Source organism: Marmota monax, unplaced genomic scaffold (assembly GCF_021218885.2).
Source record: "Marmota monax isolate L192 unplaced genomic scaffold, Marmota_monax_Labrador192_F-V1.1 WCK01_AAM20220418_F8-fsc00051, whole genome shotgun sequence".
Taxonomy (NCBI): domain Eukaryota; kingdom Metazoa; phylum Chordata; class Mammalia; order Rodentia; family Sciuridae; genus Marmota; species Marmota monax.
In genome coordinates this window covers 9,029,391-9,042,529 of record NW_026695202.1, presented here as the reverse complement: position 1 = coordinate 9,042,529, position 13,139 = coordinate 9,029,391, and the positions used below count along the sequence as shown (strand labels likewise).

General features: G+C 56.8%; 1 protein-coding gene across 1 annotated transcript in view; it reads left to right on the top strand.

Annotated features, from left to right (window-relative positions):
• The window catches only part of Cacng2 (calcium voltage-gated channel auxiliary subunit gamma 2), a 109,752-nt gene extending 96,862 nt beyond the window's left edge, over positions 1 to 12,890 (top strand). Inside the window, exons 3-4 of the mRNA XM_046429557.2 lie at positions 11,156 to 11,296; positions 12,330 to 12,890. Of these exons, the coding sequence (XP_046285513.1) occupies positions 11,156 to 11,296; positions 12,330 to 12,865 (677 nt within the window). The 3' untranslated portion in view covers positions 12,866 to 12,890. The remainder of the gene's footprint in view (positions 1 to 11,155; positions 11,297 to 12,329) is intronic.
• The last annotated feature ends 249 nt before the right edge of the window (positions 12,891 to 13,139 follow it).

Sequence of the window (13,139 nt, the reverse complement as noted above, 5' to 3'; positions counted from 1 at the left end):
GAGGGCAGTGCATTGGGTTCCAGAGGACAGTAGAGGACTGGGAGGAGGACAGGGGCCAGGAAGGCAGGGACCCAGTACAGTGGAAAGGATTTCAACCGAGAGACCCTGTCTGCCCACAGCTCCACCTTTGACCTTCCGTGAGTAGCCTGCCTCTGACTCAGAGGGGCTGCAGGCTGGCGGGTGGGCTCAGAAAGGCCGCTAGAGCTCCTGCTGCTACCAAGGTCAGGGATGACCTTCAGTGTGATCTGCGAAAATTCCAACCCCTGTGCCCTGGGGGCTATCACCCTCTGAAATGGCCCAAGGCCTGAGGTGTGCAGGCATGGGACATTAGGCCTTGCCAAATGTTCTGTGGCTCCTAGGACCCCTTGGCTCCTTGGGGCCCAGCGTCCTGGTGCTGGAGAGGGAGAGGGAAGTCTAAGTAGAGTGAGCCCAGCCCTGAGCTGCTGCCCCTGCCCCTCTCTGAACCTAGTCTCCCTGACTGGAAAAAGTGGGACATCACCCACCAAATAGCATCATCATGAGAAAGAAGGTCAAGGGCCTGGCACAGGATCTGCATACCCGCTCCTCCCGCCCCTGCCCACTGTGTCTGACCTCAAGTTTGAAAGTCCACTAGAAGCAGAATATATGTAGTTTTAAAAACAAAATTGTGATTTTCCCAGGAATTCCCAGGCCTGTGTTCTTTCATTCACCCGCCACATGCTCACTGAGTCCGCACCATGCATCAGGCGCTGTTCTAGATGCCCAGGATTGAGGAGCCACAAAGTAGATCAAGTACACACTCAAATGCAAGGAGACAGAAAATAAATAAATCAGCAAACATAAAACCTCTCAGGTGGTGCTAAATGCTCTGGTGAGATGGAGCAGGGGCAGAGAGGGCCGGTGGATGCTGACGTTTGTACGTAGGACAGCCAGAGAGAAATCTTGAAAGACATGACATTCATTCCCCCCAAGATGTTGAATTCTGTGGCTGTGCACAAAGGTGTGGGTTTCAGGATAGGGAGGAGCCATCAGGCCACCTTCTGTCTCCCCAAAGAGCCCGGCTCAGTCCGTGCACAGCTTCTGAGGGGAGTTGGGCCCATTTCCCATGTTCCCCAATGTCTCCGGAGCTTCTCCTCCCAGAGAAGCGGAGGTGTGACATGCCTGTGGCCCCCATTGCTGGCCTCTGGGGTGGTCCCAAGCTCTGTTAAAAGAAAAAAAAATGGACAAAACAAATGGACCAGGCCAAGTCAGGCCAGGAGTGCAGACCCAGGGCCCTTCAACTTCTGATGAAGTCTGGCGTCTGTGAAGGGCACAGCCTCTTCCTGCCCTAGCACCTTCCTCATGGAGTGGGGCCTCCTGCATGTCAGGCCCTCTTCTGGCTGAGGACAATAACAAAGCCTGTCCTCCAGACATGTCAGTCTACAACGAATGAAATGACCAAGTTCATCATATAGTATGTTAGACCGTGAGGAGTGATCGTTGAGAATCAGGCAGGAGAGGTGTGCAGAATTCTGCGTGGAAGTGGGGTCGAGAAGGTTTGAGCAAAGATCTGAAGGAGGTAGAGGAGTGAGCCAGGTAGATGAGGGGGGCGGAATGTTCCAGGCAGAAGGAACGAGGGTGCAGATGCGGGCCTGAAATGCTTGAGGGACAGGACCAAGGGAGGTCCTAAGACAAGAGTGAAGTGAGCGAGCCTTTCCCAAGTGTTAGCAGGAAGAAGAGCAAGTGCTGTAACAAAGAAGTAGAGGTTCCTCCGAGGAGGGACCCATCTCATTTGAGCAGGGCGCTGGTTGCTGCATTCAGAAGAGACCGCAATAGGATGAAGGTAGAAGCAGACAGGAGCCTGCTGTGGCCATAACCCAGACGAGACCCTGAAAGGGTGGACCCAGGTGGCAGCAGTGACGGATGGCAGGGGACAGATGCTGGAAGCCCTGTGGGGGGCCTGTGATCAGGACTTCCAGAAGCCTGGTGTGTGGGCCAAGGGCAAGGGCAGAGTCAAGGATGACTCCCAGGAAGTGCCCTTGGGTGCCTCAGGTGGAGACTGGAGCTATGTTCTGGCCACCTCAAGGGAGAGGGGCGTGGAGACGGTCCAGGGAGGTGTCAGGCCCTCAGGGCAGGCTGCATCTGGGGCTCACAGGGGAGGTCCCAGCCAGAGATCTGGACTTACAAGTTGTCAGCACACACAGGTGCCATTTAAAGCCAGAGATGCCACAGACCCACCAAGGGAGTGTCACCGCGAGAACAGAGGAGGCCACACACTGAGCCCCAGGATACCAAGACTTAGAGGCCAGGAAGAGGAGGAGGCCAAGCAGGCATACCCATGCGTGCGGTGTCCTGATGACCTTGCCCTCCTTGTTTCCCCAGTGGGACTGGGGAGGTGGGGCAGATGGCAGGAAAGAGAACCAGGCGGGCACCCAGGGTGGCAAAGAAAGGGGGGCTCACTTGCTCTCGAGCCTCAGGCACTGCACGGTGCATCCTGGAGGACCTGGAAGGAAGGTCCCCAGCTTGTATCCCATGGACGAGGGAAGGAGTGAGCTCCCCTCCGCGTCCCCCAATGCAGGAGTCCCACGTAGGGTCCTAGGGCAGGGAGGACAGCCACAGCATCCCCTGGTCACCACCCTGAGGCCCCGAGACTGGAGCCCAACAAAGGTGTGGCTGGTGGGGTCTCCATCTACTGCTGCCCACCTAGAAAGGGACGGTGACCACACCTTGTCCCCTCCCAGGGCTGTGCCTGTCACGGCCCTTCCCTCATTCACCAAGGCTTAAGGAGCAGAGACAGTGGGGACCAGGAGCGCCTTCACGCCAGCATGCGTGTCTCTGAGGAGTCTGTGCTGCTCTGCTTTCTGTCCCTGCCTGTCCATGTGTCTGTCCGCCCCAGGTGTGTTTTCACGTGTCTGAGCGTGTGTACGTAGGTTGCCGTATGTCGCGTGTGGTTTTTGCCCAGGAGATGGGAGTTGGTATTTCTTAACTGTCCTAATGTGATTTGGAGTCAGGGGGGAAGGTTCAGAGGAATTCCGTTCCTTTCCACAGCCATATATTAAGCATCTGCTGTATGCTAGACCCCCAAATCCACTGCCTTGTGGCCATTTGTGTTGATCAACTTTCCATCTCTGTGACAAAGTGCCTGAGAAAATCACCTCAAAGGAGGAAAGATGTATTTTGGCTCATGATGTAAAAGCTTCAGGCCGTGGTCGCTGGCCCCATCACTGTGGGCTTGGGGTGGGGCAGGGCATCGTGGCAGGGACCATGTGAGAGAGTAAAACTCTCACCTCAGGGCGGCTGGGCAGCCAGGGAGAGTGGGGATAAATACACCCCTCCAAGCAGAGGCCCAGTGACTGCCTCTTCCCTACAGGCTCCCCCTCCCAATGCCGCTACCAACTAGAGACCAGACTTCAGCACATGAGCCCTGGGGACACTCCAGGTCCAAACCATGCGCAGTGCAGAGGGCAGGGTGGGCTTGGCCTCCACCCCACCGCCTTCAGAGCCTGGAGCTAGAGGGTTGGTAGGGGCCGTACTCCCTCCCAAGGGACCTCACACAGAGCCACCACACAGGCCTGCTCTGCAGGTCACACACTTGGGTCACATTTTCTCCAGAAAAAGAAGTGAGCAGATGGCGGGAGGGAGGGAAGACACAGCCTATCCCCCAGCCCACCCCAGGCCCCCAGGAGGGAGACCCTGATTACCCTGGAGCCGCCCCTTCTCAGGGACTCACAGACCAACTGGCAACAAGGACAGGAGACCAACGCAGCAGGTGTTCCCTGGGGAAGCCACAGAGACACCTGTGAGGGAGAGAGGTCGTGGCCGGCTGCCACCTGTCTGGGGGCTCCTGGGGTGAACCCACAGAACCTAGCCACCCATCAGAGACTGGAGGACATGATGTGGGGCTTGGCACCCCTGCAGGGACTCGGATCCAGCCCCGCCACCTCCTAGTTAAGGCCCCTGGCCTCCGTGTGCTCCCAGGGAGGCAGCCATCAGGTTATCCTCCCAGGTCACAGGTAGAGGGAGCCAGCTCTCGGCAGGCGCCACCATTGTCCTCACCTGGTGCTGCGTGTGTAACGGCAAGGAGCCCGCGGGGCGAGGAGCAGGCGGGAAAGGACAGGGGCACCAGGATGGGGTCAGCCAGGTCCTCCCTGCAAAAGTGGCAGAGACCCGACGGGGCGAGGGGCAGAGGGCAGGGCATTGCAGGTGGGGGACAGTAGTGTGAGGTGTGGCAGGCTGGGGACAGCCAGGGGCCTGGTCTCCCTGAGGTAGGAAGTCCCCACAGGGTGATGAGCAGAGGACAGATGGGGTCTTACATCCAGGCTAGCAGTGTCACTCTGGCATCTGCTGGAGACCTGACCACAGGGCCTGGGCAGCAGGGAGACCAGTCCAGAGACTGATTTGAGAAGGGGCCAGATTTGGGATGCTCTGACAGTGCAGCAGCAGGATTCACTCACAGCCTAGAGGGGTGCAAGAGAAAGAGAACCCTGGGGTGTCCGGAAGTTGGCTGGGAGGATGGAGGACAGTGCTGACCCTCTCTGAGTCCACGAATGTAGGGCAAGGCTGGATAGGCGGGGAGGTGACCGCTCTGTAGCCCTGTTTTATCTTGGTTTCTGTTATGGATTCTTCTCCCCACTGGACCGTGAACAGCTCGAGGACAGTCTACAAATAGAGTGTCCTCCCCCAACCCCATCCAGGGCAGAGCCGTCCCCAGCTCAGGCCAGGGAGTTGGCTGGGAGAACACACTAGGTGCTGCCCTCCCTGGGCCACCCAGAGGGTTCTCCTCCCTCTCAGAACGAGGGCAGCAGCGAATACCACATCCCAGTGAGGAGGCATCCTCTGCGCTGGTGCAGCCACAGAACAGAGCAGAACATTCCCCAGAAGGCGCTGCTTCCTGCCCTCCCGGCCTCAGGTGCTGGCCCTGCCCGTCTGTTTACTGCTGGCTGGTCGCTGCCACTCCGCTGGGTTCAGGGATGAGTGGAAACGTGTCCTTGAAGACACACCAACCTTGGCCCAAAGCCAGCGGAAACAGCGACACCAAGCTCTGCTGTCCTGATAAGGGACACCTCCTGGGCTCCTCAGGGGCCAGGCCCGTCCTAGCGGCTCAGCAGTTAACTGTCCCTCCCCACAGGAGGCCGGGAGCTGGCCGCACTCATGACTTCCAAACAGCAGAGGGGAAACTGAGGCACAGGAACTAGGCAGCACGACTGGGAAGGGCGCTCAGGTGGCTCCCTCCTGAGCCTGTCACCGCAGACAGCAGGGAACGGCGAGCATTGGGCACCCTGCACAGCTGGGGCTCCCAAAGCCAGGCACTTTCCATATGCAACAGCAGAGCCACAAAGGCTGGCGGGCCCTTGACCTGCGCCCAGCCCCATGCCTGAGACACCATCTGACTTCACCCTCACCACTGCCCTCTGAGGTTCAGATGGCCTGTGTCCCCCTTATGCAGATGGGAAAGGTGAGGCACAGAGGCCACGCAGTCAGTGGGGGACCAGGACCCCACCCCAGCAGTCCATCTCCGAGCCCAGGATCCTGGCAATCACCTCTGTCTTCCTTTTGGTTTTTGTGGTGCTGGGGATGGAACCCAGGGCCTCGCGCACACGAAGTCAGCCCTCTGCCAGGAGCCCTGTCGCGTCCCTGAGGACTGCCTCCCTCTCTCTCCCTCCCTCTCCTCTCCTTTCTTTTCCTTCCCTCTCCCTCCCTCTCTCTCCCTCTCTCTCCCTCTCTCTCTCTCTCTCTCTCTCTCACACACACACACACACACACAGTGTGGCTACACCATCCAGCAGAGCAGGACTAGAGGGAGGGTGCGAAGCCCAACAGTCTAGAAAGCTCCTCCGGCCCAGCCCATCTGCGATTCTGTCCCATTGGAATGGATCAAATCCCAAATGGGACAACAGACATAAAGAGCAGAACACGGTGCCCAGGACTCAGGACCTCCCTCCCGTGCTGTTGAGGCCGCGGAGCTCAGGGTGGGGTGAGACACAGGTCGTTCTGGAGCACTAGTCTGAGGACACAGGACCAACCAATGAACAGGGCCCTAGAAATCCCCTCGGCCAGCTCCCCTGGAGTGAAGACCGGAGGCCAGAGAGGGGGGAGCACAACTCCTGTCGCACGGAGAGCCATCCCAACCCAGGTCTGCTGACCTCCCCATGCCCACCCCACTGGCCACACCCACCTCCTCTGCCAGACAGAGAGCAAGAACAGGGTGGCCTCGTCCCTGTGGTGTAGCCGTCTACCAACTGTGCCCACCCTGAAGAGCAGTGTCACAGCCTGGTGGCCACAGGGGCTGGACCTCCTGGGACACAGATCCCATGATTTGCCAGTGGAACTGGACAAGAACAGGATCAGCAAGGAATGTGTGGCCCTGGCCACCCCTTTCAAAGGGCAAGAGGTCACTTCCTTCCTTCCTGGGCACTCTGCCTACTCCTCATTTTGGTCCCCAACATAGAGAATCATAAATCCCAGTTTACCAACATTCTACACTCTCAAAACTTCTTCGTTCTTATTTAAATACTACAACCCCATAAGGAAAACCTGGGTTAAGATTTTCACCCCCATTTTGCAGAAAAGGAAGAGGAGGCCAAGGGACACTACATGACTTGTCCACAGTCTTCCTGAGCCAGTCACCAAATATGGGGGCTTCCTAAGCCTCAGGCCTAACCCGCTCCTCCCTGGGCAAGCCTTCAGGGCTCACTGTGTGCCCCTGAGTCCCAATGTCCAGCCTCAGCCCAGACCACAGCTCTGTGCCCACCCCCGACACTCAGTGCCTCTCCACACTCCGTGGGTGCATCCCCAGAGCATCTCCAACTCCCATGTGCCAAGCTGCCCCCCACCTCCCCCGACTCCTGGCCTGAAGCTCTTCTAGTCTCAAAAACTGCTTTATCCTCCAGCTTGCAAGTCCAAGATCTAGAAGTCATCCCTGCGGCCACCTCTTCTCTCTCCATTCTCCATCCACAGACCTTAAGCCACCTCCTAACACCTCCCAGACCCGCCCGGCTCTGCCCATAGCCTTGCGCCCCCTGGGCCCAGCACGGTCATCTCTCAGCTCCAACATCTCTGCCTCGGGGAAGCCCTCCCTGATCCCACAGGAGCTCAGAGGATTGCTAAAGACAGCAGAGCACTGTGATCAGACACGGACCTGAGTTCACAAACCCTGGATAAAAGGCTCTCTGTGCCTCAGTTTTAATCTCTGTATAATGGATGCGATTGAAGGACTTATTTCACAGGGCTGTAACGAGAACCAGCGAATTGATGTACGTACAGTGCTTAAAAGTCCCTGGAATACACTAATTCTCTGTACCAAATACACAGGGGAGTGTCACACGGAGCTCCTTGGGAATTTGTGGGGGAGTGATATTTGGAGGAGCCTGAGAAATAATCAAAATTGTTGCCTGTCACTGTCCACCTCCAGCGTTGTTCATGGTCCCAGTATTTCCCGGTTTGATCCTTACAAAGGAATCTCTCGCACTTTTATGCATGTACAAACCTTGTCATGAGCATATCCTGAAAACAGATTCTGTGGGGCATGGTGTCACATGCCTGAAATACCAGCAGCTCGGGAGGCTGAGGCAGGAGGATTGCGAGTTCAAAGCCTGCCTCAGCAACTTAGCAAGGTTCTGAGCAACTTAGCAGACCGTAAATTTAAAAAAAAAAAAAATTTAATGGCTGGGGTGCAGCTCCGTGGTTATATACCTCTGGGTTCAGTCCCTGATACCCACCAGACCTGGGATCTGCATTTCCCCAGCACCACAGGGACGCAGATGCTGCTGGTCCACAGCCTGCGCTTGCGGGGTGCGGCTCTCCAGCGCTCCCGGGAGCTGGATACTATTATTCCCACTATTGCCATTTTACAGGATGGGAAACTGAGGCTCAGACAGGTAAAGACCCTTGTCCGAGGGTCACCCAGTGAGTGAAAAGCCAGGGTTTAAATTCAGGTGTGACACTCCCCAAGCAGAAAGACCTGGCTCGAGAGGCTCCTCCACACAGAGGTCCCCAGGCACTAGCTCCAGCCCCTGCCCAGCCTGGGTCTGAGCCCTGGGCACAGTGCTGTTTACTGGCTGCTCCGGCCTCCTCTTTCCTGGTGAAGAGGCCTCTCTGAGAGAGGCTGGCCTGGCTGGATCTTCCGTGTTCCCTGCTGGCCGCCACTATTTAGAGCTAGCTTCCTGCCTCCCAAAGCAGGTCCGTGTCCTCTACATTGTCCTCTGCTGGCTGCAACACAACCTTCTACCTCTGCCTCCCTCCATCTTTACCCACACATCTGTGCCCTCACTGCACACGTGCACACACGCACACACACGCACACACCCATGCATACACACAGGCAGCACCCCGGCTCCCTCCTCTGCTGGCAGGAGGGCCCAATTGGGACCTCTGGATCCCACAGCAGAAGCAGCTGAGCTGGAAAGGTGGGCCTGGGCTGCTGCGAGGTCCTCTGCACTCCCAGTGCCGTCCAGCCTGCCAGACACAGGCCCACCACGGGCAGGAAGAGCCTGCTTTCCTGCAGGGCTCTGGCCTCCCTCTGCCCTGCTCATCTGAGCAGGCACTGCTGCCCCTCAGAAGTCATGCCATGTCCTCCTCTTTGTCCTCCTCTTTCTTCTCCCCAGCCAGAAGTCATATCTACATGCAGAGAGAAGAACCATTGGAAATCACCTAATCATTTACACCACATCTCACATATGAGAAAAACAGAGAGGGTGAGGTACCTGCCTTAGCCACACAGCAAGTGAGCAGCACAACTAAAATCAAAACATGGCTCTCCAGACCCTTCGGCACCTTTTCCATGTTCCTTAGAAGTCATATAGGGAGAGCCCAGAGGTCATCTAGATTGGAATCCAGTCTCACTGGCTGGGTAGTCTCAGACAAGTTACTTCACCTCTCTGAACCTCAGTTTTGTCATCTCACGTTGGGACAAAAAACACATTCTGAGGGTTGTTATAAGATGAAAATACAGAATATGTGTTTGATGACTGCTCAAGACCCCACATAGAACGGGTGCTTAACAAATATTCCACCTCTTCTCCTGCCATCGCCACATGCTCGTAAAGGTGAGCGCGTCTCTGCCTGTGTGGGGTGCGGGGGTGCTTGTGCTGGGGATCAGGCTGGGGGCAGAGCACACTGTCTTAGAAATGACCTGCAGGACAGACCATCCCACTAGGACCTGGGGTGCAAGCAGCCACGCCCCTGCAGGCACCAAGACTGCTCCACAGGCCAGCTGCCCGCACACCTGGCCTCACACTAGCTTCCACAGGTGCTGCTGGGTCCTGCCCTTTGCAGATGTGAGTGCAGAGCTCCACCCTCCTTCAAGTCTCCCCCCTCAACAAACAGTCACACAAACACACACACACACACACACACACACACATTCTCTCTCTCTCTCTCACCAATAGCAGTAGTGAGCAGCGTAGACTTCACTGTAGACGGAAGGGAGGGGATGGAGGATCTTCACAGCACGTGTCACATAAAACTACCTAAAGCCATCTTTGAAAAGTCTGGATAGGCTGGGCGTGGTGGCACATGCCTGTCATCCCAGCTCCTCAGGAGGCTAAGGCAGGAGGATGGCAAGTTTGAGGCCAGCCTCAGCAACTGAGCAAGACCCTAGCTCAAAATTAAAAATAAAAAGGGCTGGGGATGCAGCTCAGTGGTAGAGCGCCTCTTGGTTCAATTTCAGGATGGAGGGAGGGAGGGAGGAAGGAAGTCCGTCCATCAGTCAGTCTAGATAGATGTGGTCTTTCACGGATCCCTCTTGATCATTTTGCCACCCACAGAGGGGATGGGGGGAGTTCTTGTCACTGTGGCCTGGGCTTGGCCAAGAGCCCTATGCCTAACATGACTCAGTGTCCCCAGAAGCCATGGAAGCCACAGAGGCATCTGAAGCAGATCCTTCCCCACACCATAGCCTCGGGTGGGCTGGGATCGGCTCTGCCCTGCCAGGCCACAGCCCCGGGACAGGGAGTCAGCCACCATCCTGTGGTCCCTCACTGCCTATTTGAATTTGGATAATATATATAGTTGATTTTGCAGAGACACTTTGTGGAGGTCCCCACACTCCGGCCCTCAGTCAGACACTGGTCCTGCCAGGGCACCCCAACCTGGCCACCAGCCACTGTCCCCTCCACCTCAGCATCGGCACCCTCTTCCCACAGGAGCTGTGGCCTTTGCCCTCTGTCGTTTCTCCCTTTTTATTGAAATATTCTTTGGGGGCTGGGGTGCAGCTCAGTGGTGGAGGGCCTGCTGAGCCTGAGAAAGCCCCTGGCTCAACCCCAGCGCCTCAAAATAAACACAGAACTAAATATCCTTTTCTTCCCCATCCTGTCTACCAGCCCTTCCTTCTTACCTTATCCCCAAGGATTTGCATTTTGGGTGTTACTCCTCTTTTCTTGAAATGTGTCTGTTTCCTCCTCTTTCTGGACCATCCCACCTTTATTCACTTGACCAGCTTTTTCTGAGAGCCTGCTTTGCCCTTGGGTGGACAGAAGAGTACTGGGAAAACAAGCCAGGGTAGTCGCTTTGTGAGGCCTGTGGCTGAGGGCGGGGCGTCAGTGGTTATGGTCACAACTGTCACTGTTTTCCCAGGGACTTTCTCTCATAAATGAATTACCCGAATCAGCTCATTTAATCTTCACAACCACCTCAGGAGGCCAGTGCTCTTACCATCACTGTTTTATAGACAAGAAAACTGAGGCACAAGAGGCCAGCTCCCTCACTTACACAAGGCTAGCAAGTGCCTCAGCCAGATTCCAGACCCAGCCACGTGGTCACCTAACCCTACCTCATTGCCCCTCAGTGTGCCCACGTGCCCCAGAGCACAGAGGAAAAGACTAATGACTTGGCCTAAGGAAGTCAGGGAAGGCTTCATGGAGGAGGGACTTGGAGCTGGGTTTTGATGGATGAATAGAAGTTCACAAAATAAAGACCAGGAGAGACGTTCCAGTAAGAAAGCTTGGCCTGTGAGAAGTCGGCAGCACGTGACGCCATGGGGACCTGGAGCATGCAGCCGGGGGCAGGCGGCGGCCACCTCACACAGGGCCTGTGTCTGGAAGTGCTGGAGTCTGGTCCTGGAGGCAGCGAGGAGCCCCTGGGGACTGGCCAGCGCTCACTCTCCTTCCCACTCCCTGGTGTGGCCGCCCTCCCACGGCTCCCCACGGTCCCCAGACTCACAGCCTGGCCTATCTCCCCCCATGACCCTCCTGTTCCGCAGGGGCTGTGAGGGCCTCGAGCATCTTCCCAATCCTGAGCGTGATCCTGCTCTTCATGGGTGGCCTCTGCATCGCAGCCAGCGAGTTCTACAAGACCCGGCACAACATCATCCTCAGCGCCGGCATCTTCTTCGTGTCTGCAGGTAATGGCCACCGAGCCAGGCAGGCGGGAGCCTGGGCCCAATGGAGGGGAGAGGACCCCCCCAGCCCGGGATGGGAGGACCTGGCAGAGGCACTGAGAGGGCAGGGCACCTCGAGGCCTCGCTCAGGGGAAGGCCCGGCTGGGCACCACCTCCAGCCCCTCGGAGTCCCACAGGAACACCCCCTCCCTTGGCCCAGAGGCCATCGTCCTCCCACCATTTTCCAACTCAAATCCTGGGCCCTCTCAAATACTGGGCCTGTCCCCACCTGTCCTCTGCCCTCCAGTACCAGCAAACTGAAAAGGCCATCCACGTGATGCCCAGCTCCAGCCTAGAAGTGAAGGGAGGACCGGCCCTCAGGGTCCCAGCCAGGTGGTAGCAGGCAGGTCCCCAAATCCGACTTCTAACCAGTCACACTCGCCTCAGAGGCCAGAAAAGGAGCATGTCATGAGCCACTTAGTAGAACTAACATCTGAGGAGCATTTACCATGTCCCAGGAGCCAAGAGCATCCTCGAGTGTTCCTTTATGTAATGCTCCCCACGGCCCCTCAGGGGTCAGGTCTGCTATCACCCCCAGTTTACAGAGGGGGAAACTGAGACAAAGCTTCACTTGCCAAAGGCTTTGAACGCAAGCAATGGTTCCCAGAGCCAGTCAACCTCCTATTATACCAGCTTCAAATCCCTGTGCTGCCTTGAGCAAGTGGCTTAACCTCTCTGACTCCTCATCTGTCAACTGTTCACGAAGCACTAAGCAGAGAAGGCTGCTCAATAAACAGCATCTATTGTTATTCCCGATCCGATGACCAGCACCTCTCTCCTCTCCACTCTTTCCACCTGTCTGTCTCTCCGTCCTTCCCCTCTAGATGGTACAATATTAAAGTGAAGTCCGCCAGTGTCCCTCTCTACCCATCCACCTGTGCATCACTGAAAGGGAAGGCTACCCAGCTGTCCCTGCCTTGTGATCCTGCCTGGTGGCCCACATCCTCCGGAACTAACCCATCCTCTCTGGTCCCCCGCCCACCCCTGGTGCCCGCAGGTCTTAGTAACATCATCGGCATCATAGTGTACATATCTGCCAATGCCGGGGACCCCTCCAAGAGCGACTCCAAAAAGAATAGTTACTCCTACGGCTGGTCCTTCTACTTCGGGGCCCTGTCCTTTATCATCGCCGAGATGGTCGGGGTGCTGGCGGTGCACATGTTCATCGACCGCCACAAACAGCTGCGGGCCACGGCCCGCGCCACGGACTACCTCCAGGCCTCGGCCATCACCCGCATCCCCAGCTACCGCTACCGCTACCAGCGCCGCAGCCGCTCCAGCTCGCGCTCCACCGAGCCCTCGCACTCCAGGGACGCCTCGCCCGTGGGCGTCAAGGGCTTCAACACCCTGCCGTCCACGGAGATCTCCATGTACACCCTCAGCCGCGACCCCCTGAAGGCCGCCACCACGCCCACCGCCACCTACAACTCGGACAGGGACAACAGCTTCCTCCAGGTCCACAACTGTATCCAGAAGGAGAACAAGGACTCGCTCCACTCCAACACAGCCAACCGCCGGACCACGCCCGTGTGAAGGGCCAGACGGCGGCGGGCGGGAGGACGGGGCGGGCGGAGGGGCCGCGGGTGGGGAGGGCCCCGGGAGACCTCGGCAAAAAACACAAACAAACAAAACAAAACAAAAAAAGAGAAAAAAGAGCAAGTAAATTAAAAAAAAAAAAAAAGAACAAAATACAAGAGGAACAAAGAAGCAAAACAGGCAATGCGGGAAAAAGGTAAACTAGGAAAGACAGACTCTAACCTAAAGCGTGAGGGATACACAATTAAAACTAGAAATAAATCTAAAAGAA